The 26,126-nt window shown below is 38.5% G+C and overlaps 1 protein-coding gene across 1 annotated transcript in view; it reads left to right on the top strand.

Moving 5' to 3' along the window:
* SCAI (suppressor of cancer cell invasion) overlaps nt 1–26,126 on the top strand; it is a gene marked incomplete at its 5' end in the record, with an annotated part of 135,728 nt that overhangs the window by 87,323 nt on the left and 22,279 nt on the right. Inside the window, 10 exons of the mRNA XM_082843584.1 lie at nt 501–587; nt 1,786–1,884; nt 10,075–10,171; nt 11,228–11,326; nt 11,482–11,634; nt 13,327–13,428; nt 13,983–14,084; nt 14,827–14,905; nt 16,772–16,871; nt 18,635–18,716. Coding sequence (XP_082699710.1) covers nt 501–587; nt 1,786–1,884; nt 10,075–10,171; nt 11,228–11,326; nt 11,482–11,634; nt 13,327–13,428; nt 13,983–14,084; nt 14,827–14,905; nt 16,772–16,871; nt 18,635–18,716 — 1,000 coding nt within the window. The remainder of the gene's footprint in view (nt 1–500; nt 588–1,785; nt 1,885–10,074; nt 10,172–11,227; nt 11,327–11,481; nt 11,635–13,326; nt 13,429–13,982; nt 14,085–14,826; nt 14,906–16,771; nt 16,872–18,634; nt 18,717–26,126) is intronic.

Raw genomic sequence — 26,126 nt, forward strand, 5'->3', positions numbered from 1 at the left:
TATCTCTTCGTGTATCTTAATATATTTCATCTTTGTGACCCAAATGAAAGCAAACTGATTTTTCCCCATTTAAGGTTTTCAAATGTAAATACTATTTGATTTTTAAAGACAATATTATCTGAAATGGTGCAGATTAACTCTAACATGGATAGGCAGATTCATGGTTTCATTCTAAAAATAGATGTTGTTTTTTGGGCAAAGCTATTTGGCGGGGGGGGGGGGGGGGGGGGGGGGGGGGTTGCTTCTAATTTTCATGCATGTAGCTCAAAGGAGTTTGTTTTTATATTTCAACTTACTTTAAATAGACATTTTATAAATGCTTTTTGAATTTAATTGAATGATTATGTTGAAATCTCATGAAAAATTCATGAATTTCAATTTATGTATTCAAAATTTCATGATGAATTGGGTGATACTTTATCCTATTAAATTAACAGATTTGGTTATTTTTGAAATTTATATTCTCTTATTTCTATTTTCTTATTTCCTATGTAAAACAGACAAGTCTTGGATAATCGGTATGGCTTGAAGCGGTGGCAAATAGGGGAAATTGCTTCTAAGATTGGGCAGCTATACTACCATTATTAGTAAGTGAATTGCAAATGGAAAACATAAAGCATTGTCCTGATTTGAACACAGCATGCAGAAGTATGCATCGATACATACCTGGTAGGAGGGAAAACTGAGGCGTTACAAATGAAATCCTAAAAGTTCAGATCATATTGATCAAGACAGCATTTTTAAATGCCCTTCCATAATCAAAGTGACATTATTTGTTTCAGAGGCTCACCTTCCACACAGTTCGTTTGGTCAGACCCATTTGTAAACTTAAAGGAGTATGATCTTGGTTTTAGATAAAAGATAAATACTAAATGAATTTTATGGTTCTTAATGGCTTCACCTGAATCTTGATACCGTACAGAGACATATCATAACTGGTATGTTTGAAGGAGTGGTTTTCAGGAGGATACCTTAAAGCTCATCCTCATATATGTCTAAAAGGTTACATGAAGTCAATAAAGATACTTTAAATTGTATTCTTAGTGCAATATCATCTATGTAGTCCCACCCATGAGTCAAGGAAAGAAGAGAGCTCCTTTTAGGATCTAAATATCTCATTATCATTAAGTGATACCAGGTGTTTCATAAAAAAGGCTTGGACCATTTATAGTTTAATAGGCCAGAAAATTCCTTCCTTTCCCTGTCTTTTGGCATGCCACCCAGATTCCCATCATTAAAATCTGGTAGAATATTTTCTTAAGAAATCCCTTATAACACTACAAATGTTATTGTATGTCAACTATACTCCAATTAAAAAAACAAACTAGAAATGTTAAACAGAAAATCCAACTCACCAGAATCCTATGAAGATTAATATGGATTAGTCCATTTCTGAGTCCTCTAAGAAAAAACTAAAGAAATGAGCCAAAGGACAAATTACTATATGAATTTGGGGAAGGTCATGAAAGACCTGGCCCCAGGTGGGAAGATTTAACTGAGTGGAAGGCTGTTTGGAGAGGCCCTTCGAAGAATGAGAATAACGTGTACTCTGGGTTGCCATCAAAAAAGGCTTGGGAGCGGCGGGGAGGTGTTTTTTTAAATTATCATTACTATTCTTTTTATACATTTTAAGGGTGATATGATTATTGCTTTGCTGACTCAAATTTAGGATAGTCATTCCCATCCCCTGGAGTAGAGGAAGAGAGGAATAATGGAACAAGTATTTATCATGGTGAAGAGATTGAGGTCCTGTCAAATGTAAAGAGTTTCTTTTTCTTCTCATAGCCTGCGCACATCTGAGACCAGCTATCTGAATGAAGCTTTCTCCTTCTATTCTGCAATCAGACAAAGATCATATTATTCTCAAGTCAATAAAGAGGACAGGTATGCACCTAACATTTTCAGAAAGAAGAAGATAAAGCACTAAGCATTTTTAGTCTGTGGAAATTATGCAGAAAATCACACATTTATTTATAACTTTAATTCATTTAATGGGATTTATTGAGTGCCTGCTATATGCTAGACCTTCTTAAGCATACGGAGATGTGTTACCTAAAAACAATAAATATTACAGATGTTGTAACAGATGTCACAGTACCAGGGTAGAATCAGAGCACAAAGGAAGGGTGGATTATTTCTTTATGAGAGATTGGGGTCACACGAAGTTTCATAGAAAAGAAACAACTCCAAAATGAGGCTTAGCTGATACCTTTGTTCTGTTTAGCCTGTGTCATCTTAGTTCGTATACATTCAAAACCCTGTTGACAACTGTCATATAGGACTAAAGAAAAGGCTGTAATGCTGTTTGAGTTTTCTTTTATAAATCCAATACCATTTTGCAGTTGTGTAGCTCCACTGTTAGGGAAAAAAAATCATGTAGAAGTTATTCATCCCCAATAGTAATCTGTTGAGCACTTATTATGTATCTCGCAGTGCGGTCAATGCTAGGGTGAGAGAAGGAAAATGAAAAGAAGCCGGGCAAGTGTACTCTTTCCCTTTTAATATTTATTTATTTTTATTTCTTTATTTTTATCTTTTTGGCTGTGTCAGGTCTTAGTTTCAGCACGCGAGATCTTCATTGAGGCAAGCGGGATCTTTCATTGTGGTGCGCGGGCTCTTCTTGTGGCACGTGGGCTTCTCTCTAGTTGTGGCATGTGGGTTCCAGGGCGTGTGGGCACTGTAACTGTGGTGCGCGGGCTCCAGAGCACATGGGCTCTGTAGTTCGCAGTGTGCGGGCTCTCTTGTTGAGACACATGAGCTCAGTAGTTGTGGCACGGGCTTAGTTGCCCCACGGCATGCGGGATCTTAGTTCCCCGGACCAGGGATTGAACCCGTGTCCCCTGCATTGGAAGATGGTTTCTTTACCACTGGACCACCAGGGAAATCCCTCTCTTTTCCTTTTAGATGATTACCTTTTTATGGGTGTCCCAGACATATTTGGAGTACAGGTAGATTCCAGATGAGAAAGTAATTATTGAAGAAATCAGGGATCTGCTGGAGCATCTTTATTGCTAGCATTCCAGGAATTGTTGGAATATCTGAAAGTTCTTTCTACTCTCAGCATCAGAACTCACAGTTGTTATATAAGTGGAAAGATTATATTCTCTTAGAAATAGAAGAAAACATAGTGTTTACCTATTTTTCTAGAGAACACTTTGTGGTTGGCTACCATAAGCTTTCCAGCTAAACAGCAACATTTTGGGGAAAGCCCCACTCTTGTCAATCCCCTTCATTCCCTTGCAAATCTTGTTCACACTTGTCTAAAGGAGTTTGCTTGAAACAAGTAAGGTGTGTGGATGCTGAAGTCTACATTTTTCCCCCAAGTCTTTTTGGCCTTACTTCCTCCTTCTATCAGGAAGTTCCATCAATTACTATCCTTTCAGATTTTCTTATGGTTTGCTTCAGATACTTTCACTATAGATGTATTTCCTCCAACTTCCCCTTTTTTTGCATTCATGTTGTACAATTTGTCTGAATTCTTGGTGAGATAAATTATATCCCTAAAAAAATGCAAAAGGGCTATGTAACACTTTATGAGTATGAAAAATACATATAAGCAAAGAACTATTTTAAGCAATAGTAAAATACCTTATATAATTCACTTTTCCGCATTTTCTAATTTGCCAAAAGGGAAATTGGCCTTAGGTCCCTTGGCTTAAAACCCAACAGTCTGACTTATTAAAATCATTTTCTACACTAATAGCAAACACCACATATGAATTGTTTTCCTGTGCTGCCTCCTAGAGCAGGGTAGACGAACAGAGGTGGGATTATTTGGAACCAGGATGACAAAATCTCTTGCCTTAGGCCACTAACATAGCATCAAAGGACAGTCCAGTCTGTGAAATCTTGACCTTGTTCCCTGTACCTTAGGAAAGATTTTGTTCAGTTGGTAAGTTGTTTGTTTCTCAGTTCATCGAGGGCAAGAGGGCCAGTCAAGGTAGCAGTTGGCAGCAGCTGCTAAAATCAACAGCTGGTAGATTAAACCTGTGTAAGAAAGTATTCCACAATTTCACAGTAGCTTTAAAAAGCAAAAATCTCTCCTCCAAAGGCCAAGTTCTCTCTGCATTGTCTCAGTACCTAAGGACTGTGTCAAAGCCAGGAGGAATGGTATGTTCCAACAATTACCAAGGTGACTGCCTATCACCAAACATACACAACTCTCAGCATGTCCTAATTCCATGGCCCATCATGTTTGGCGGAGAAGACAATAGCACATAATCACTTGTCCTAGAAGCTGCAAACCCTGATGGTTGTAAATGACTAAGGCTGAATCTGGTCAGAGTTAGATCCTGAGAAGGTGAAGTTTCCAAGCACACAGAGGCTGGGGGGAGATATTTCAGTTAGCCACCCAGAAAAACAGTTTCTCAGGCAGATGTGTCAAGAGTCAGCATCTTACAAGTAGTGGTCCTAACAGGTTAGACGAGGCGGCAATTATGGAGTGCCAGAAGAACTTTGCCAAAGAAAATCATGTCACCTCTAGTGGTGACAGTACTGAAGTTTTTATTTTTTTTTTTGCGGTACGCGGGCCTCTCACTGTTGTGGCCTCTCCCGTTGCGGAGCACAGGCTCCGGACGCACAGGCTCAGCGGCCATGGCTCACGGGCCTAGCCGCTCCGCAGCATGTGGGATCGTCCCAGACTGGGGCATGAACCCGTGTCCCCTGCATTGGCAGGCGGACTCTCAACCACTGCGCCACCAGGGAAGCCCTGAAGTTTTTATTTTTTATTTTCTTAATTTACTTATTTTATTTTTGGCTGCGTTGGGTCTTGCTGTGCACAGGCTTTCTCTAGTTGCAGTGAGCAGGGCTACTCTTCGTTGCGGTGCGCTGGCTTCTCATTGTGGTGGCTTCTCCTGTTGTGGAGCATGGGCTCTAGGCACGCGGGCTTCAGTAGTTGTGGCTTGCGGGTTCTAGACTACAGGCTCAAGTAGTTGTGATGCACAGGCTTAGTTGCTCCATGGCATGTGGGATCTTCCCGGACCAGGGCTCAAACCCATGTCCCCTGCATTGGCAGGCGGATTCTTTTTGTTTGTTTGTGTGTTAGTTTCTGCTCTATAACAAATTGAATCAGCTATACATATACATATATCCCCATATCTCCTCCCTGTTGCGTGTCCCTCCCACCCTCCCTATCCCACCCCTCTAGGTGGTCACAAAGCACCGAGCTGATCTTCCTGTGCTATGCTGGCTGCTTCCCACTAGTTATCTGTTTTACATTTGGTAGTGTATATGTGTCCATGCCACTCTCTCACTTCGTCCCAGCTTACCCTTCCCCCTCCCCGTGTCCTCAAGTCCATTCTCTACATCTGCGTCTTTATTCCTGTCCTACACCTAGGTTCTTCAGAACCATTTTTTGTTTTTAGATTCCATATATATGTGTTAGCATACCGTATATGTTTTTCTCTTTCTGACTTACTTCACTCTGTATGACAGACTCTACGTCCATCCACCTCACTACAAATAACTCAATTTTGTTTCTTTTTATGGCTGAGTAATATTCCATTGTATATATGTGCCACATCTTCTTTATCCATTCATCTGTTGATGGACACTTAGGTTGCTTCCAAGTCCTGCCTATTGTAAATAGAGCTCGCAGGTTAGTTCTTAACCACTGTGCCACCAGGGAAGCCCTGAAGTTTTTAACAGTGGAAAATGTGAATCTAAACTTGAAGACCTTGACGCCTCCCAGTCGTGAGCTTCACAGGATGACTTCTTCTGCAGCAGGCAGAAGGCTGTGGGTCATCATTCAGGTTTTCAGGCTTGATAGGATAGCCTCTCATGTGTATGAGTGGATAGCAGTTCAACACAGTGGTTTCCAAAGTCGAATGCCTCCTCACTTCATATGCAAACTATGGCCTGGTTTTGTACTGTCTGGTAGCTTAGAATCCTTTTTACGTTTTTAAAGGTTGTGAAAAAAAAGTTAAATATGCTATAGACACCATATTTGGCCTGCAATACCTAAAATATTTAATGTCTGGCCATTTATAGAAAGTTTGCCAATCCCTGGTTCAGTATATGTTCATGTAGTCTGTGTTACATGATTGTATAATTTATCATATAGTTTCATAGAACCTGTTTTTTCTCAAAAAATTAATGGAATTGTCTTATTAATATTTTAAGTATGAATTGACATCAACCTCTTTCAAATTTTCCTTCCGTTTTGAATTCCACTTCTGACAGTGTGTCAGCCTAGATAATCTAAAATAGTGTCTTCAAAACACCTAGAAGGGGGCTTCCCTGGTGGCGCAGTGGTTGAGAGTCCACCTGCCAATGGAGGGGACACGGGTTCGTGCCCCAGTCCTGGAAGATCCCACATGCTGCGGAACAGCTGGGCCCGTGAGCCATGGCCGCTGAGCCTGCGCGTCCAAAACACCTAGAAGTACTGGCTAAAAAGGAGCAACCATTGCAGGACTTCCCTGGTGGTGCAGCGGTTAAGAATCCGGCTGCCAGTGCAGGGGACATGGGTTTAATCTGTGGTCTGGGAAGATTCCACATGCCACAGAGCAACTAAGCCTGTGTGCTACACCTACTGAAGCCTGTGCGCCTAGAGCCCGTGCTCTGCAACAAAGAGTAGCCACTGCAATGAGAAGCCTGTGCATCTCAGCAAAGAGTGGCCCCTGCTCGCCGCAAGTAGAGAAAGCCCACACGCAGCAACATAAACCCAATGCAGCCAAAAATAAATAAATAAAATAAATTAATTTGGGGCTTCCCTCATGGTGCAGTGGTTGAGAATCCACCTGCCAGTGCAGCGGACACGGGTTCCATCCCTGGTCCAGGAAGATCCTGCATGCTGCGGAGCAGCTAAGCCCATGCGCCACAACTACTGAGCCTGCTCTCTAGAGCCCGCGAGCCACAACTACTGAAGCCCGTGCACCTAGAGCCCATGCTCCGCAACAAGAGAAGCCACCACAATGAAAAGCCCGCATACCGCAACGAAGAGTAGCCCCCGCTCGCTGCAACCAGAGAAAAGCCTGTGCACAGCAGTGAAGACCCAATGCAGCCAGAAACAATAAATAAATTAAATAAAAATAAATAAAAATTTTAAAATAAATAAATTTATTTTAAAAAAGAATCAACCATCCCTTTAAATGGAAAGCTTAGCTGTCAAGAACGTGAGGGAAATCCCCAGGTCATTAACCCTCTGACCAGTGCTATGACAGCCTGGCAGGGGCATGGTTGGTTTTGGTGACATAAAGGAACTTCTAAGGATTTCTTCAGGAAGAGGAAAATTGAAACTAAAAGGAAGGGATGATATACAAGGATTCATGAGAAAAAATTATCCCCTTCCTAAGGAAGCATGGACTTTATAAGACAGTAATCATCTTAATAATGGCTAATTGAGGTTATTAAGATAAAATGGTGCCAAATCCTGGAAAACAACATGAAAGAAGGGAGAAAATGCAGAATTCAACCATACTAGTAAGCTCCATTTATTGTTCAGAGGAAGCTTAGAGTAAGTAAAGTTTGCTTATTAAAATATTAAGAAAAGTATTTTTAAGGAACATAAGGAGAAGGTGTAAATTCAAAACAGGTAGAAGGGGGAGGAAAGTGAATTATGATCATTACAGTAAAAAGTACGAAAGGAATATATATGAAAAAAAGTATAATTATAGCACGAAATAATAAAGTAGAAACAAGTCCAAGTACATTGGTAATCATAGTCAATGAAAGTGATCTAAACTTCCTAGGGAAAAGTCAGAGATTATCAGTATGCCTTTTTAAGAAAAATTCAGTAATATACTATCTACAAGAGGCCCTCCAAAGATATAAGGTACATAGGAAAAGACAAATGAGACAGATATTAAGGGGAAGAAATGCTGCTCTATTTATGTATACATTATTTATATTTAAGGCAGAAAATATTATTAAGGATGGAGCTTTACTTCATAATGATAAAAGGAACAACTCAGGAAAATAAAAAATTTCTAAACTTGTATATGCCCAGTAATGTAGCATAATAATAAACAAAACAAAAAGTGGCATATTTTCAGGGAGAAATTGATAAATGGTCACATGTATTGTACATGGAGATTTTTAATATAACATTTAATTATGTGTCAAGAAGATAAGCAACTATAAGATTTGAGTAACATAATTGAAAACTTGTTCTAATGTGCATGAAAGTGCATATGACAATAAGCGAATGCACATAATTTTCAAGCTTATATGAAACTTTTGTGAAGTTGACTTATATTTGCCACAAAAAAATGTTTCAATAATTTTTCAAGTATACATTGTCTAACGGTGGTGCAATTCCATTAAAAATTAAGAGCGAGACATAGCTTAAAAAAATCATTATGTTAATCAGTAGACACATTTCTAAATAATTCATGGGTCAAAGAGGAATTAAAAAAAATATTATTATGGAAAATGCGAAACATATACAAAAAATATATCGTTGTAAGGTTTTTTATTTGCAATGCAGGATGTGGAAAACAGGAAGTAGAAATTGGAAATGTCCGGTTTGAATTGATAAGGGATAAATATATATATGTATTTTTGGCTACACTGTGAGGCTTGAGGGATATTAGTTCCCCGACCAGGGATCGAACCCAGGCCCTCAGCAGTGAGAGCTCAGAGTCCTAACCACTGGACCGCCAGGGAATTCCAGATAAGGGATAAATATTAAGGGTCAGGCGTGAAGAGGTGTAATATAGATTGTAAATAGCCTTTAATAAGTTAAGGACGTGTGTTGCTATTCCTAGCAATCACGAAAAGAACAGTAATGAAGCAGTATAAATACAAAGCTGATAGAGGATATAAAATAGAATACTAAAATATATTTGATTAGCTGAAAAGAAAGCAAGGAGGGAGCAGTAGAGGACCACAAACACAGAAGGGGCAAGTAGAAAACAAATAGCAGGGTGAGAGTTGCAAACTCAGCCAAGGCAACAATAAGGCTAAATGTAAATGGTCTGAGTTCCTGAGTATACAGGGCAGAGATTGTCAAAGTGGATAAAAAAGCAAGGCCTAACTATATACTGTCTACAAAAGATGCGTTACCATGAAAAGACACAGGTACTTGAAAGTAGAGGGATAGAAAAAGATACGGCATACAAATAGTAAGCATAAGAAAACTGGCTTGATTGTATTAACGTTAGAAAAATAAGATTTCAAAACAAAGACTGATCTTCCTAGAAGTCTTTTTGCCTCATATTTTCCTGACTGTTGTCTTCTCATCTTTTTTTAATTAAAAAAATTTATTTATTTTTGTCTGCGTTGGGTCTTCGTTGCTGCGCACAGCCTTTCTCTAGTTGTGGCGAGCAGGGGCTACTCTTAATTGTGGTGCATGGGCTTCTCATTGCAGTGACTTCTCTTTTTTTTTTTTTTTTTTTTTTTTCCGGTATGCGGGCCTCTCACTGTTGTGGCCTCTCTCCCGTTGCGGAGCACAGGCTCCGCGGCCATGGCTCACGGGACCAGCCGCTCCGCGGCACGTGGGAGCTTCCCGGACCGGGGCACAAACCCATGTCCCATGCATCGGCAGGCAGACTCTCAACCACTGCGCCACCAGGGAAGCCCTTAATTTTTTTTATTGGGGTGTAGTTGTTTTACAGTGTTGTGTTAGTTTCTACTGTAACGTCTTCCGTATAGTCTTAACTTAAACATTACTCTCGCTAAGATGCCTTCTCTCACCCAAGATCCTGTCCTGTGGGCTCAAATTGTAATCCTTGTAATATTTTGTAATATTACATCATTGTAATATTTATTCCAGTATTTTAAGTATTTATCTGTCTCCTCTACATTTTAAATACTTTTCTGTCTGTAAGATCTGTGAGGGAAGGGACTGTGTCTATAGTTTTTTTTTTTTTTTAATCATTCTAATCTAGTACTTAGCATAGTGCCTGATGCATCTAAGTTTCAATAGATACTTCTTGAATGAATTTAATATATGAATGAACAATGTAATGAACCATTGAGTAAGAAATGTGTTAAAAGACTATAGGTTATATGAAGCAATGTTTATAACTGTGCAAAATAGTATCAAAAGAGTTTAAAAAGCTATCAGAAAGTTAGAAAAATCAAAAAGCATATTTTTTTAAATGTCATGAATGATTTTCCATTTTTCTACCATAGACCTGAGTTGGTAGTTAAGAAGCTACGATACTATGCAAGATTTATAGTAGTTTGTCTTCTTCTCAACAAAATGGATGTTGTAAAGGATCTGGTGAAGGTAAATGTACTTTAAAATAATTAAAATCCTAATCTCTCATTGTCTATGGATAATTTTGTTTTTTAAAAATAGATTTAAGGTTAAAATAATTTTGATATATCTAAATCATTACAACTTTGAGAGTATGGTAACTTATGACAAGGGTAATGATAAAAAATTTTTCCAACTCTTCATATTTCAAATACACCAGAGATAATTGTCTTAATTTCTTACTTTTGTCCCCTCAGTTTATTTTACATTTCATCACCCATCAATGAATGGTTGGCAAATGCAAACAAAAGTTAAAATATTTGGTTTAAGAAAATAATTGAAAAGTTAGGTCAAGAAAAATGTTTTACAAAGGTGTGAATGAGTTTCGATTTTTCCTCCCTTTAGTATGTCTGCATCACTCTATCCTTCATTACTTCAGGTAATTAAGAGTTAACTGCATTCTAGATTCACTTAATATCTGTAATTATTGCATGCTACATTCTGGTTACACTCTGTATTCAGTTAGTGGTTTCAATGGCATACTTCTTGATTTTTTGGCGCTTGAGTATAACATGCTAGTTTTTGCTTTTTTTTTTAATTGAATTATAGTTAATTTACAGTATTGTGTTATTTTCAGGTGTACAACAAAGTGATTCAGTATAACATGCTAGTTTTGACAAGCCTTCTTCCTCCATCCCCAGTTACTAATAAGATTATTTCCAAAAGAAATAGTATGATATAAATACAAAGAATTTATATTTATTTTTTTTTTAATGTTAAAATTTGGGGGGGTTTACCTTTAAGAGTTTCCTGTTAATAAAGTCATTGCTGATGTAGCACTGAGTAGGTATGGGTCACTGTAGATTTCTATGAAAATCTTATTGATGTGTTATCATTTTGGAGTTTTTGATTTTGAAGCAAGCCCATGTAATTTTCACTCTGTTTTGGTTATAACTGGGACCGTATATTGATAATAATCAAACTTCTTAACTGTATCAGTTTCTGTCAGGAGTATGGTACAATATACAATGTATTTTTATGATTTTTTTTCTATAACCATTTCTCTTTGTGATATTGTAAAATCAGGAACTCTCGGATGAAATTGAAGATTATACTCACCGCTTTAATACTGAAGATCAAGTGGAATGGAACCTGGTGCTTCAAGAAGTAGCAGCTTTCATTGAGGTCAGTTCTTGACAAGAAAGGTTGTCATAATTATGTATGTAAATGCATACATATGTGATATACTTTTTTACTATGTGTATATGTCAAAAAGAAGGAATAACTTCTTATATTGACATTTTGTCTTGGCCATCAACCACTTACTGCTTTTTCTCCAGGCAGACCCTGTGATGGTATTAAATGATGATAATACCATTGTTATCACGTCTAATCGCCTTGCTGAAACAGGAGCCCCATTGCTGGAACAGGGCATGATTGTGGGACAGTTGTCTCTGGCTGATGCACTCATTATTGGTAATTGTAATAACCAGGTAAAGAATTGTGAAGGAATTATGCTTAAAATTCACTTTGAAAAATAGTACTTTTGATTGTTACAGAATTATTTCATTGTAAATATCCTAACATCCATTTGCTAGGAAATAGTTAAATTATGCTGTGTCTATATATGGACTGTACCATAGACATTTAAAATGGTTTAGAAAGAATGTTTAATCACAGAAGAAGATACTTATGGCAAGTGAAAATAATATGGACCTATGTAAACAGAATTATTTTATTATATATGTTAAAATGTCTACGTATAATACATATATGCACAAGAAAAAGACAAGGAAGAAACTTACCAATATCATAAAAGATTTATCTCTAAAAAATTTAAAGTGATTTTTATTTTCTTCCTTACAACTTTCTACATCTGTATATTGCCTTTACAATCAGGCAAAAATGGGGGAGGAGTTATTTTTAAGTACATTTGTCAAAAGCAAATTTCAGATATTTTTTCATGACAGAATAGTCCCATGACAATGAGGATTTAAGGTACTACAACTGTAATTTACTGAAAATTATGGGATATTGGAAAAGTCACCAGTGGATACACTTTTCTATATGTATTACTTATACAAGTTTTAATTTTGGATCCTTCCCTTACATCTGTCATTTTTGTTGTTGTTAACTTTTTCTTATAATTCTCCAATTTTGGATTTTAAAGCTTTAATTTGCAAATTTCTAAATTAAAACATTTTAATTTAAATTAAAACCTTGCCTACATGAAGTTCTGTAGAAGTATTATTCAAAATAGAAAAGGAGGGGACTTCCGTGGTGGTCCAATGGTAAAGAATCCGCCTTACAATGCAGAGGACTCGGGTTCAATCCCTAGTCGGGGAACTAAGATCCCACATGCCACAGAGCAACTAAGCCCCACATGCCAAAACGACTGAGCTCGCATGCCTCAACGAGAGAGCCTGCGTGCCGGAAGCTATAGAGCCCACGCGCCCCAGATCCCGCACGCCACAACTAGAGAAGAGAAAATCTGCATGTCACAGCTAGAGAGAAACCGGCACACTGCAGTGAAGAGCCTGCATGCCACAACTGAGACCCGACGCAGCCAAAAATAAATAAAAAATAAGTTGTTAAAAACAAAACAAAATAGAAAAGGATACAGTCTTTTCTCTTTTTCTTTTTTTTTGCTGTGCCACGCAGCTTGTGGGGTCTTAGTTCCCCAACCCAGGATTGAACCCAGGGCCCCGGCAGTCAGAGCTCCAAGTCCTAACCGCTGGACCTCCAGGCAATTCTCAGGATTCAACCTTAAACATTATGTAGTGCCAAAATGTAATGAAGTGATTTTAAAATGGGCCATAGTCATATTTCAGCCTGCCTGGTTTGCCAAAAGTTAACATGTTTTATGGGATCTAATATAGGTCTCTGTGTTTACGTGACTACTTTTTGTTTTTAAAAATACCTATGGAAATTGATGGATTGATAGAAGTATTGATAGATGGAGCGAGACGTGATGAAGCAAATATAGAAAAATGTTAATGTTATAGGATCTAGCTATTGAGCATAAGGGTGTCACTGTACAATTTTTTTAACTTTCTGTCTTTTTAAATTTTTTGGAATAAAATATCCAGTGTCATCAGGTACACATGAAAGTCAAGAGTAACAATATGATTAAACACTTCAAGGTCTGCATACTGCATTAACGGTCAGGTTTGTTTTCCTTGCAGGTTAAGTTCAGTGAACTAACTGTTGACATGTTCCGGATGTTACAAGCCCTGGAAAGGGAGCCAATGAATTTAGCTTCCCAGATGAATAAACCAGGAATGCAGGTGACCTTCTCCCTACATCTGCAATTTGCTGCTTGTGCTCCTCATGGAATGCTATTATTCAGCGAAAGCCATGAGTGTGAATAAAGAATTCTCCTGATGAGACGCAGGAGAAATAGATAAGCATAATGCTAATTAAAAAAAGATATTTAATGAAAAGGATAGTAAAAATAGGCATTGATAATTCATATGTCAAGTACAGTTTGTATAGTCATCCGTCTGTATCCATGGGGGATTGGTTCCAGGACCCCCGTGGATAAACCTGCAGATGCTCAAGTCCCTTATTTAAAGTGACATAGTGTTTACATACAACCTATGCACATCCTCTCATATGCTTTGAATCATTTCTAGATTACTTATAACATCTAATAGAGTGTAAATTATATGTAAATAGTTGTAAATGTTATGTAAATAGTTGCTGGTGCACAGCAAATTCAAGTTTTGCTTTTTGGAACTTTCTAGAATTTTTTTTCTAAATATTTTTGATCCGTGGTTGGGTGAATCCATGGATGCAGAGGACCGACTGTATGTGCATTGTTTTCTGTGTGTAAATATAGGAATCAGCTGACAAGCCTACCAGGCGAGAAAACCCCCACAAGTACCTGCTCTACAAACCAACATTCAGCCAACTATACACATTCTTAGCAGCATCTTTTAAGGTATCTATCATCCAGTACTTTTTAGTATATGGGGAAAGTGTGCCTTAAATGGAATCTGAGAGTCACTCTTCTCTTTGAATATTTGAGTCAAGAATTTAGGAAAAATATGAAAATGAAAACTGCCTTAGAATATCCTAATCATAGCTATTTTTGGAATGGAAATTGCTTATTATGTTTTGAATGTTCCCTACCATTAATTAATGAGAATATTGAGTAATTATCCTTCTCCTTTCTCCGGGTTTTTCTTGCTAAACTGCTTTAGGCATAATAGTCAATGCAGAACTGAAAAACAGGAGCAGATTTTATAGGCATGTTCTATAAATAGAATAGCCACCTGAATGGTGGCTCTGGGAAACATTTTGGTCGTCTGAAAGAACCATGAGTAGGGAATTCCTCTCAGTTTATATAGAGAAAGGCACGGATGGAAGTTTGTCTTTTAGACCTATAGTCAGTATCTTTACTTCTCCATCTTAAGTTTTCCAGAGAACGTTCTTTAAATGATGGGGTTTTGAAGCAGAGATTGTCTTCAAAACTTTTGGCAATGGTTATAGGTTAATAATGAATCTTTGCTGTGTAGACAGTTATAAGTTGGAACTAGCAAGAGTGACTTTTCTCTTGGAGGAGACCATTATATGTTAAATTAGGTTCTTGTTTTCCCTACAACTGTAAAATGTCATGAACTTTCAATAAAACTGTTGTTTTCTGTTTGTCGTTTTGTATATGTGATTTTCTTTAATTTCAGGAGCTGCCTGCCAATAGTGTGCTTCTGATTTACCTGTCAGCCACTGGCGTTTTCCCCACAGGTCGTTCTGATAGTGAAGGTACAATAAAGGAATGCTCCCTGTCGTGAGCAGGGCTTGAATTCTCTTTATTTTCTACAAGGCGATGGCCCATAGCCCACAGACAATCTCAAGCTTTCTAGAGAGGCTCCCAAATTTGAAACCTGGTCTGTTTGCTGAATCGGCAATCTTGTAGATACCCCAGTCTGTTTTATTTGCTGAAATATTATACAGTAAAGTTTAAAAAAATCAGCAAATTCACATACTACATGCATGCCTCTCTAACAGATTTGCTAAAAGCAAACACATATTTGTGCATGGAATAACCAAGCCTAATTATCTACTTCACATCATTGAAGTTTTCTGAGCCTTTAGTGTGTTAGGGAATCTGGTCAGCGGCTTCACTGTGGCTGAAAGTCTTGTAGAAATCAGTGCACTTTTGTAACTGTGAAAGTTCAAGTCCTTGACATAATTTTATTTTGTGTCCTTTCTTTGGTTTTATGGAGTCAATCTGTAGAATATTGGGATGCTATTTTAGAATAAAAACTTGCAAGCTGTCCAGAACATGTGAGTCCAGAGTATATGAAATTGGTTGAACTAGATGAGTAGCTTGGATGTAAACAAGGCAATTAAATCTTTACCTGGACAAAAAAAAAATTGTTCTTAACATCCTTAACATTTTCCTCCTCATTTGTTTGTTGAAATTTGCATTCCTTTATACAATGCATGTCCCTGCCATCTTCCTTGCATGACCTACAGATCCTCTTAAAGTGTTAAAATGAAAACAAAACAAAATAAATCTCTCTTCATTGCAGTGATTTTTTTTTAAGGGATAAAATATAACACTATTAAAAGTGATGCAAAATCAGGGCTTCCCTGGCGGTGCAGTGGTTGAGAGTCTGCCTGCCGATGCAGGGGACACGGGTTCGTGCCCCGGTCCAGGAAGATCCCGCATGCCGCGGAGCAGCTGGGCCCGTGAGCCATGGCTGCTGAGCCTGTGCGTCCGGAGCCTGTTCTCCGCAGCGGGAGAGGCCACAACAGTGAGAGGCCTGCGTACTGCAAAAAAAAAAAAGTGATGCAAAATCATAAATACTTTAATTTTTTGGTGATAAAGTTAGTACTTTTATTTATAAATAATTATTTCCATATCTTATACACTATTGAATCAGATTTTCTCGCCCCGCCTAATGTATTGATCTCTTGTTTTACTTTTTTCAAAGTACAGTAGTTACTAACTGAATGGTCCTTTGAGAGAGATTATTCCTAACATCCCACGGTTGCTGTTCCATTTACACAAGAGTTTATTTAACTAACTGATAGGACCAGTGGGAAAAGGCTAATTCCCAAACCGGAATTACAGTGGTTGATGTAATAATAATGATAGTGGAGTTTTTCCTACACTGGTATTTGGTAATTCTTTTCTTAAAAATGAAGTTTTTGTCAGTGAGAATTTTCAAGTTCCATTCAAAAATTTCCCTACATTTTACAATTAGTGGCTCTCTTAAAATTATATTTAAGAAATTATTAGGACTCCATTCTGCAACTTTCTTACTTAAATAATTTTGTTGAACTTGAGATTTTAGTTTTGCTTGAAATGAGAAGATCATTTTGAACATCCCAGATCTCCAGAATAATGGGATGCAGTAGATTCTTGTTTTGTTTCTCATTATAATCTGAAGAACTGATGAAGATGGTCAGATTATCTTTTAAAATATTGGAACAGGCAACATGCTGAAATCATTTAAATGCTAAGTTAAACTAAAATGTTAAATTTTCAATTAATAAAAATGTTTTGTAATTATCTTCCATTTGTATCAATGAAAGATTCACCCAACACCTTTGTGTTTGAACATCAGATCAATGCTACTCTCCAATTGAAGTCTAGGATTCTTCCCTTTCTTTTTATAGGTCCTTATGATTTTGGAGGGGTACTTACTAATAGTAACCGGGATATTATAAATGGAGATGCCATCCACAAACGAAATCAATCCCACAAGGAAATGCACTGGTATGTATTATAAAAATTATAGTTCTCTCTTATAAAATATTAAGTAAAATGGAATGTTCCCTTAGACTGCTATTCATAACACTTATTTGGATTCCAGCAATATCTCAGGCTCTGACTATCTTAGGCAATTAGAATTGTTGGTTAATATTTATTTTACAATTTTTTATTGAGTATGTATTATATGTCAGGAACTATTCAATCACTGGAGATCTGTTCATTCAAGTTGGAGGAGACAAATATATACATAAATAATAAGGCAGGACATGATGCACGTTAATATCAAAATAAACCTTTTTAAAATTAATTAATTTTATTTTTGGCTGTGTTGGGTCTTTGTTGCTGCACGCGGGCTTTTCTCTAGTTGCGGCGAGCGGGGCTACTCTTTGTTGTGGTGTGTGGGCTTCTCATTGCAGTGGCTTCTCTTGTTGCGGAGCACAGGCTCTAGGTGCACGGGCTTCAGTAGTTGTGGCACGCAGGCTCAGTAGTTGTGGCTCACAGGCTCAGTAGTTGTGGTGCACAGGCTTAGTTGCTCTGCGGCATGTGGGATCTTCCCAGACCAGGGCTTGAACCCATGTACCCTGCATTGGCAGGCAGATTCTTAACCCTGTGCCATCAGGGAAGCCCAATATAAGCTTTTTTTTTTTTTCCAATATAAGCTTTTTAATATAAGGTTATGTTGGTGTGATATAGCAAAAATGAAGTTAGCTGTATGATTTCAAGGAGATTTCATCCATGAAAGTTTGCTCAGTGCATTCACTGGTTGGGCCATTATAGGCTCTAAAATTTCCCTAGCTAAGAGAGAGCAGTCTCATTATAGAGGAAACAGGACTTGCTTGAAACTGCATTTTTAATAGCACTTTACATAAAAACATAACTCTTCATATTAAAGAGTGGGGAAGGGAGGGCAGAGGGAAATGTTTCAAATTGCACGTATAATAGCTAATGGTCCCCCAAGCCATGTGTTGGTGCTATAGTTGACCATAGTTGTAAATGATTTATATCAGAAAAACTTGTATTTGAAATATATTGGGGTTTGATGATATTGCTCATTGACAACATCATTTTGTATATTTACATTAATATTTATAAACTACCCACATTGTCCACCAACCATGGGAAAGAGCATGCACACCAAAATTGTGACCTTAAGCAGTGGCTCTCAAATGCATGTTACTGGACTTTAGCCTTCTGTGGGCCACAGTGAATCTGTATCTTTAACAAGCACCCCAGCTGATTCTGATGCACATGTCCAGAGGAAATGTAGATAATAGAAGGGGAGCCCCTGCTTATTGTCTGCAATATTAAGATATAGCTTAAAATAATAAAAATCTTTAAAATGGATATAGATTTTGAAAGATTCATTGAAATAGAAATCTGGTTGTGTTATTACATCTTGTTTTCAGAACATGTTCTTAGGAGGAACTTTTAAATACTAAGTAAGTCCCTAAATGCTGACTTCTGAGATTTTCATGTGTATTTATTAATCCATCTTTAAATATATTAATATATATTAAATATATAGACTTCTCTTCAGCTTGAATAATAATTATGTTCGAATTTTTTTTTTCCAAATAAAACTGTTAACTTGTCTACCCCAGTAAATACAGACTTTTTTGGTCTTTTGCTTAATTAATCTTTGTTTTTCTCCCAGTGCTGTGACAAAAAGGAGATGTGAGCAGACCAAACTGATGAATAAGATTTCTGAGACTTGGCTGATAAAGTTATACAGTCATTCACTGTTACTCTTGTTGTTGTTTTCCCAGCCTTCATCCTGGAGATCTCTATCCTTTCACAAGGAAGCCCCTGTTCATCATTGTGGATTCATCCAATAGTGTTGCGTATAAGGTGAGTTCCGTGAGCGCTATTCCACGTTAGACACTATGGCACCACCCTGAGGTAACCAGTCTGAACATGTGCCTTTTTATTTTGCTTTATTTTATTTAATTTTACACAGTTTGTATTTAGTCTTTCTTTTCTTTTGAGGTTGTGCATGCTAGTCAGGATCTGGTGCTATGAATAGAAACAAGAAGAAAACGCATGAATGGACACTCAGTGGAAAATAATAAATCCTCCTGCAGGAAAAAAAATTCAAGATTTCCAAGATCACTGGTGGGAGGTTTATTTTTGTTATATAACCCAGAATAGTTTTCTTTTATAGAGGTTGAAGTATATGGGAACATTTTATTTTCTAGTTTTCAAACTTTTTCCCCTCTATACACTGAGCTACTATAGTTTAAGTGGAATTTCTATCCCACGTTATAGAGTTATATTCATTGAATATCAACACAAATTGTTTTAGATGCACTTATTATTGTTTTTTTTAATTTGCGACAGTAAGTAAAAAAAGATGACCCTGAATTCTGAAATAAGTAACAGGGTCTTAATGTGAAAATCCTTTCTTTTATATTTTGCTATAGAAGCAGTGGTTTTCAATGATTGTATAAAGAATGGCAGCAGTGAGACACTTTAAAGTTGGATGTTAGAATTCAAACAATAGTAATTTAGAGGAAAATGAAAACAGAATTTTTGGAGCCCTTTGTATGTGGTTGGAATATTTCATTAGTGGACAGTATACTCAGAAATATGCTGGAAACACAGATCTGCCAATTAAAATTATTTCTGTTGTGGGTGTTCATATAATTAGATGGGGAAGCAAACGTTAATAGGTTTATTTCAGGAGAGCAATAGAAATGTTTGGTAGCCAAAAAAGCTGACCCCAAGCATATTTTTCCATCTAATTTTCATGCTTAGTTTCACTCTTTAAAGTCGGAATTCCAAGAGCGTCCATCCCACCCTACATTGTTCAGCATGTTTCTTGCTACCCATTTTGTCAAGTTTAACGTTACAACTTTTGATTTTTAGGAAAACTAGCTATGCACACTCTTAAATTGTGAGCGTGCTGTTGTCATTTTTAATCTTTTTGAGAGGGTGGGAGGCTGCTAAAGGAAAAGGTTTATTGGCTACCCCATTTAAACATATAAAATCAGAAGAGTCCAGGCATTTTGTGTCTTCACAGAATTCAAAAATAGCATTCTGTGCCTTTGTCAATGAAAAGGAAACATTTGCTACAGTTTAACAATGTAACAGAATGTGTTGATGCACAGTAAGCAAGTGTATTGCTTACTATGATCTAGCATGCATTGAAAGTATTTTCACAATCTATTAATTTCTCTCAATTTAATTGGACATTATTTGATACCATCTTTTATAATCTCAAGAATATCATTCATGTTATGTACCTGCTATTTCCAGAGTGTCGTTTGGATGTAGACTGCGTATTGGATGATGATTTTGAAAAAACACCATTGTGCATAATTGGAATTATGTCTCATGATTTAATTCTAAATTTCAATATCCCAACACCCAGGATAACAGTGGAATAATAGATTTCTGTGTGTGTTTGGTGTTGATGGCACATGCAGTGTCACTCCTCTAAAAAGTTAAATTGTCAAGAACATTCTGATCTTTAGAAATGAAATGGGGAGCCCATGTGCAGTAGGCAAATGAGAGCATGATGTAGACTAATTTGGTCTTTTAAAAAACTAGTTAATGCCTCTGAATCAGGTGTGCAGTTCTCTGTGTTAACATATGAAAGTGTCTGACATTTACTTTTCCCACAAAGCATGTAAAAATTCTTAAACTATCATTTTGCAAGTTTCTAATGAAAAAGAACTGGGTGACATGTATTATTTCTTCAGTACATACTTTGTTATATCCATTTCATCCATATGAATGTTTTATGAACATATATGTGTTTTCTAAATGTTTCTTCATGTAAATACAAACATTTCATGTTATTTCTTCATTTCAGTATTACTTTTTAATTTTTATGAAAGTAACTCATCCATATAGTTGAAAGCTGTAGTTCTCTTTCTGTGCATCAGAAACATTCAGAGCCCTCTTCAAAACCACTTGTACCTGGGTCCCAACTCCTGTGATTCTAATTTGCTTGGCCTGGGGTGGGTCTCAGGTATCAGCATAATTCCCTTGTGTGGTCAGGGTGAGATCTACTCAGCCAAGTTCCGCCAGGAGTTACTAACAACAGCAGTCTCCTGCTCTCATGCCCTACCCCTGTTTGCCTCTTCCCAGAGGCTACCATTTACATCTTTTTAAGTTAATTATTTTGGTATTTAACCATTATTTTTCTAAATCACATGCTGGTATTGATATTCCTTGATTCTTAAAGAAGTATCTTTATTTCTTGTATTTCTTAAAATACATGTTTTAAGCAGCATGTATTGATATCCCATTATGGAAGAAAAATTTAGCTCTCTTTCCTCTTCCTATCCCCATTTCATATTCATACCTTTTGTAACTTTTATCCACACAATAGACATACCATAATTTTGATTCACTGAATATTTAGTGCTTATATTATTATAACTATACAATGCTTTTAACACCTAAGCCACATAGTAAACTTTTTCTTTTCTATGCAACTTTCTACTTTTCCTGGAGCAAATAATGTTATCTTGCTCCTGGTTCTTTTTCTGAACTTATCACAGATTCAACCCCAAGCTCCTCACCAATTGCTTAATCTTCTTTCAGGTTGTTCAGATGCATCATTCTCTTAATTTTATCTTTGGGATGAATTCTCTTGCAAAGCCTCTGGACTGGTGCCCTCTACATGTACTGCACAGCTCTCCTCCCTGAATCTCTTTTCATTATTATTCTGGGAATTCTTCATCTCTCTTCTATATTGGAATCCCTGTTTCCTGAATCCTATGTCTTCTTCTTGGACACTCTCATTTACTCTCTCATTTTGGTTTATTCTCTCATTTTACTGTAGCATCTCCAGCAAAATGGAGCTTTCTGAGAAAGGGTGAATATGAGGTAAAATATTTGAAGTCTTGCACTTCTGCAAATGTTTTTGATTTACCACCACACTTAAATGGTAGTTTTGGTATTGATTAGAAATTATTTCCCTTCGAAATTTGGAAGGCATTGTTCCATTGCTTTTTAGCTTCCAGTATTTCTTAAGAAGTACAAAGCATTCTAATTCTGAGTTCTTTCATGTGACTTGTTTTCAGTCCCTGGAAATATATAGGATCTTCTCTTTGTCTCCAGTGTTTTTCAGCTTCTTAACAGAGTGCCCTGGTCTGGGTTTACTTTTTTTTTTTTTTTTTGGGTACACGGGCCTCTCACTGTTGTGGCCTCTCCTGTTGCAGAGCACAGGCTCCGGACGCGCAGGCCCAGCAGCCATGGCTTATGGGCCCAGCCGCTCCGCAGCATGTGGGATCTTCCCAGACCGGGACACAAACCTGTGGACTCTCAACCACTGCGCCACCAGGGAAGCCCCTGTGTTTACTTTTAACAATGGTACTTGGCATGTACTTAGTGAGTCCTTTCAATCTGGAAACTCTGCTCATTTTCTTGAGTTGTTTCAGTGGCTTCCTTCCTTCCATTTTCTCTGTTCTTTCTTTGGAGAATTTTTGTAGTTCATATATTGGACCTTCTGGTCTAGTCCTCTGATTTTTTTGCCCTTTATTTTCCATCTTCCAGTCTTTTTGCTCTGTAGGAAATTCCCTTGCCTTTGTCTTCTAACCCTTTTATTGAGCTTTTCATTTGTTCTCTAGATGTTTCTTTCACAAAGATATAGATGTATCTGTGTGTATGTAAAACATATATACATACACATATATAATTGGTTTTTATCCTGGTTGAAATATCTTCTCTTCCCTTTGAGAATGTCAATGATCATTTAAAAAATTCTCCCTGCATGGTGTCTCTTTCCTCCATTATGGTTTGTTTCTGGTGTTTTTCCTGAATATGTCGTTTTAGAGACTCATAATTTTTGCCCTTCTGCTCAGATATAAGAGTGGAAGCTAGCAAAATGGTTAGAATCTCTGAGGTTCTAGGTAGGGCTTGTCACAGTGAGCTGCTCAGTGTGGCAATCTAGCTGGGCCATTTAGTTGGGTAATCTCTGATGTCAGTGTCTTTAGGTCTTCGTGGTCTAGTCATATTCACTGAGCAAGCTCAGCTGTTCTGCCCAGAATGTAAAGGTCTATCAGCATTATGCTATGTTTTCCCTGAAGTCCATGTGTTTTTGTTTTTTAATATAAATTTATTTATTTATTATTTATGTTTGGCTGTGTTGGGTCTTCGTTGCTGCGTGTGGGCTTTCTCTAGTTGCGACGAGCAGGGGCTACTCTTCATTGCGGTGTGCGGGCTTCTTATTGCCGTGGCTTCTCTTGTTGCGGAGCATGGGCTCTAGGCGCTCAGGCTTCAGTAGGTGTGGCGCATGGGCTTAGTTGCTCCACGGCATGTGGGATCTTCCCGGACCAGGGCTCGAACCCGTGTCCTCTGCATTGGCAGGTGGATTCTTAACCACTGCACCACCAGGGAAGTCCCTCGTGTGTGTTTATATCTGCATATACATGTACCTTTATGTACCCAGTGCTTCATACTTAAAAGATTCTCAATAAATATATGTTGAATGATTAAATGAAGGTAGTCACCATTATCCTTATTTTATAGCTGCAGTAACTGCTCTTGGAGGTTAAGTATCTTGCCTAATTGATTCCAGCAGTCTTTCTCATTCCAAAGCCCAAGATGTTTCTACATTTAGAAAAAGAGCTTTTCATGCTAGTCTGAGCCTCATTTCAGAAGAGAGGAATTGAAATGCCGAGGTCTGTAACATAACAAGTGTGGCTCACATTTTGGCTCTCAAATTTCCATCAGGGAATAGGCTTTATCTGTAATAATGTAGTACTAGTGGGGTTAAAAAAAACACAAACCTGTCATTTGGGGCAACACTTCTTTGAATTCTGCTTTTTCTTTCCTTGGAAGAAGAAAATCCTTTGAGTATTTAATTATATATGACAGAGATGGATCCCTGCCAGTAAACATGACTTACACATTTGTCAAAACAGTCATATTTATCTAAACAGCCTTGTCCTAAAGTGTTTGACTGATGACTGTAGATTGCTGTGGTCTAGGAAGGCATTCACCTTCATAACAAGATTACCTAAGAGCTCTTCTGACAGTCAGCCTCACTCATTCCATTTCCTTCTTGCTACTTTGAAAGACCGTCTCTTTGTTTTTGGCATTCTGCAGTTATCTAGGTTTTGTTTCTTTATATTTAACCTGTTGGGAGTTGCTGGACTTCTCGAATCTGTAGGTTAGAGTTTTTCATTATTGCTGGAAAATTCTCAGCCATTATCTCTTCAAATCTTGGCTGTGCTGCAGATCCTCTCATCTCTTTCTGTAACTCTGATTTTACATACATCATTCTCATTGTGTCTTCCATGTCTCTTGACCTCTCTTCTATATTTTCCATCGTTTTGTTCCTCTGGCTGAGATTTGGAAAATTTCTTATGATCTGGCTTTCAGTTCACAAATTCTTTTCTTCGTCTGTGACTAACTCGTTATTAAACCCATTTATTGATTTTTATATTAGTTGTGGTATTTTTCATTTCAGGAAGTTCTGTTTGGTTCTTTTTCAAATAATTCACTGCCCTTTATAGTTCCCTATTTTCTGTGTTCAAGTTTGTTCTTTATTTCTTTAAACTTAATAAGCATACTTACTATATTATTTATTATCTATCTGGTAATTCTTACACCTGAAATCTGCTTTTGCTGCTTAAAGACACCCTTTGCTGTTTTTGTATCCCTGTATGCTTGATTATCTTTGATTAGATTCTGTAAGGCCAACTGGCCCGAGGCAGGGGAACACAATCAGATTCACAGGTTGCATCAGACCGAAATTCTCCGGACCACCCAGTTCCAGGAACTGCCCTGGAGACATTCCGGACCACGCAGTTCCAGGAACTGACCTGGGGACTTTGAACCCAGCCCAGCCTTCCCGCCTTTCGAGCTGCGGGACTAACCGTCCCCCAGGATGCCCGAAAAGACCACCAAATAAGGAATACCCTGCGCCCTCCCAGATTCACCACACCCCTTTCCCCTATAAAATCTTGCCCAACCCTCGCCCGGGTGCGACTTCTCTGGCCCCTTTCTCTCGGACCAGTGAACCTCGCCCGGGAGCGCTCCCTAATAAAGCTCACTTGAAGCTTTCCTCTGTTTCACGGTGCCGTTTGTTAAGATCCGACCTTACATTTGGTGCTGAAACCCGGGAGGGGTATCAAGCCCCACGGGTTACCGCGTGGGCCGCTCCTCCCCTACCCCAGGAGACAACCAGGGAACCTCTACTCATCCACCCGCTCCGGCAGAAAACGGGGTAAGTCCCCCTCCCTTGTTCCCTCCGACCCCCAGAGTCCCTGCCCACCGGACTCGCTGTCCCTAATCGCGGCCGCGTCAGGGATTCCTCCGTCCTCTCTCCGGGGCTCCGGCAACTGTGGAGACGTCCCAATTGCCTGACCGCTCTCCAACCCGCCGGGCCTCGGGTGATTGTGGAGACGTCCCAATCTCCTGACAGCCCTCCGACCTGCCGTGAATTGGAGACTGAGACCAGGGACGCCTCTCTCCCTCTCCATTCACTCAGTGGCAGACTGGGGGGTCATGGGAACCTCACAATCGAAACCAGATTCTAAGACGCCCCTGGGGTGTCTCCTAGCCAATTTTACAGCCCTCGGTTTCTCCCAAGATCTCCGTCACCGACGGCTTATTTTCTATTCCACTGTGGCCTGGCCACAATATCCTCTAGACAATCAATCCAAATGGCCTCCAGAAGGGACTTTCGATTTTAACATCCTCCGTGATCTAGATAATTACTGCCGCAGGACAGGCAAATGGTCCGAGGTCCCCTATGTTCAGGCCTTCTGGTATTTGCGCTCCCGCCCTTCCCTCTGCGTTGATTGTTCCACTTCCCAGATCCTTCTTGCCAAACAGATATCTCCTACATTCAAGCCCCTAATTTCCTTTGACGATGACCCCTCCCCATGACCCCTCCCCACTAACCGACCCTCCCGAATCTCTTACCACTCCCCCCTTCAGAACTCCTCTCCAACCTCCACCCTACCCTGAAGCGGTCCCTCCTCCTCCCGAAACCCCGCTCTGGCCCCTCCAACCGCTCCCCCACCTCCCTCAACGGTTTCTACTCCCACCCCCCTTGCTTCGCCAATTAGTGCACATACACGCTCTCACGACTCCCAAGATTCAAATCTCCTCTGCCCTCTGAGGGAGGTAGCAGGAGGGGAAGGATTAGAGTTCATGTTCCCTTTTCCCTCCAAGATCTCTCTCAAATAAGAAAAGCGATTAGGCTCCTTCTCTGCCGACTCCTCCCACTACATCAAAGAATTTCGCTACCTGTCTCAAGCTTACGATCTAACCTGGCACGATATCTTTGTGGTTCTG

This window comes from Leucopleurus acutus (assembly GCF_964270905.1).
Source record: "Leucopleurus acutus genome assembly, chromosome: 7".
NCBI lineage: Eukaryota > Metazoa > Chordata > Mammalia > Artiodactyla > Delphinidae > Leucopleurus > Leucopleurus acutus.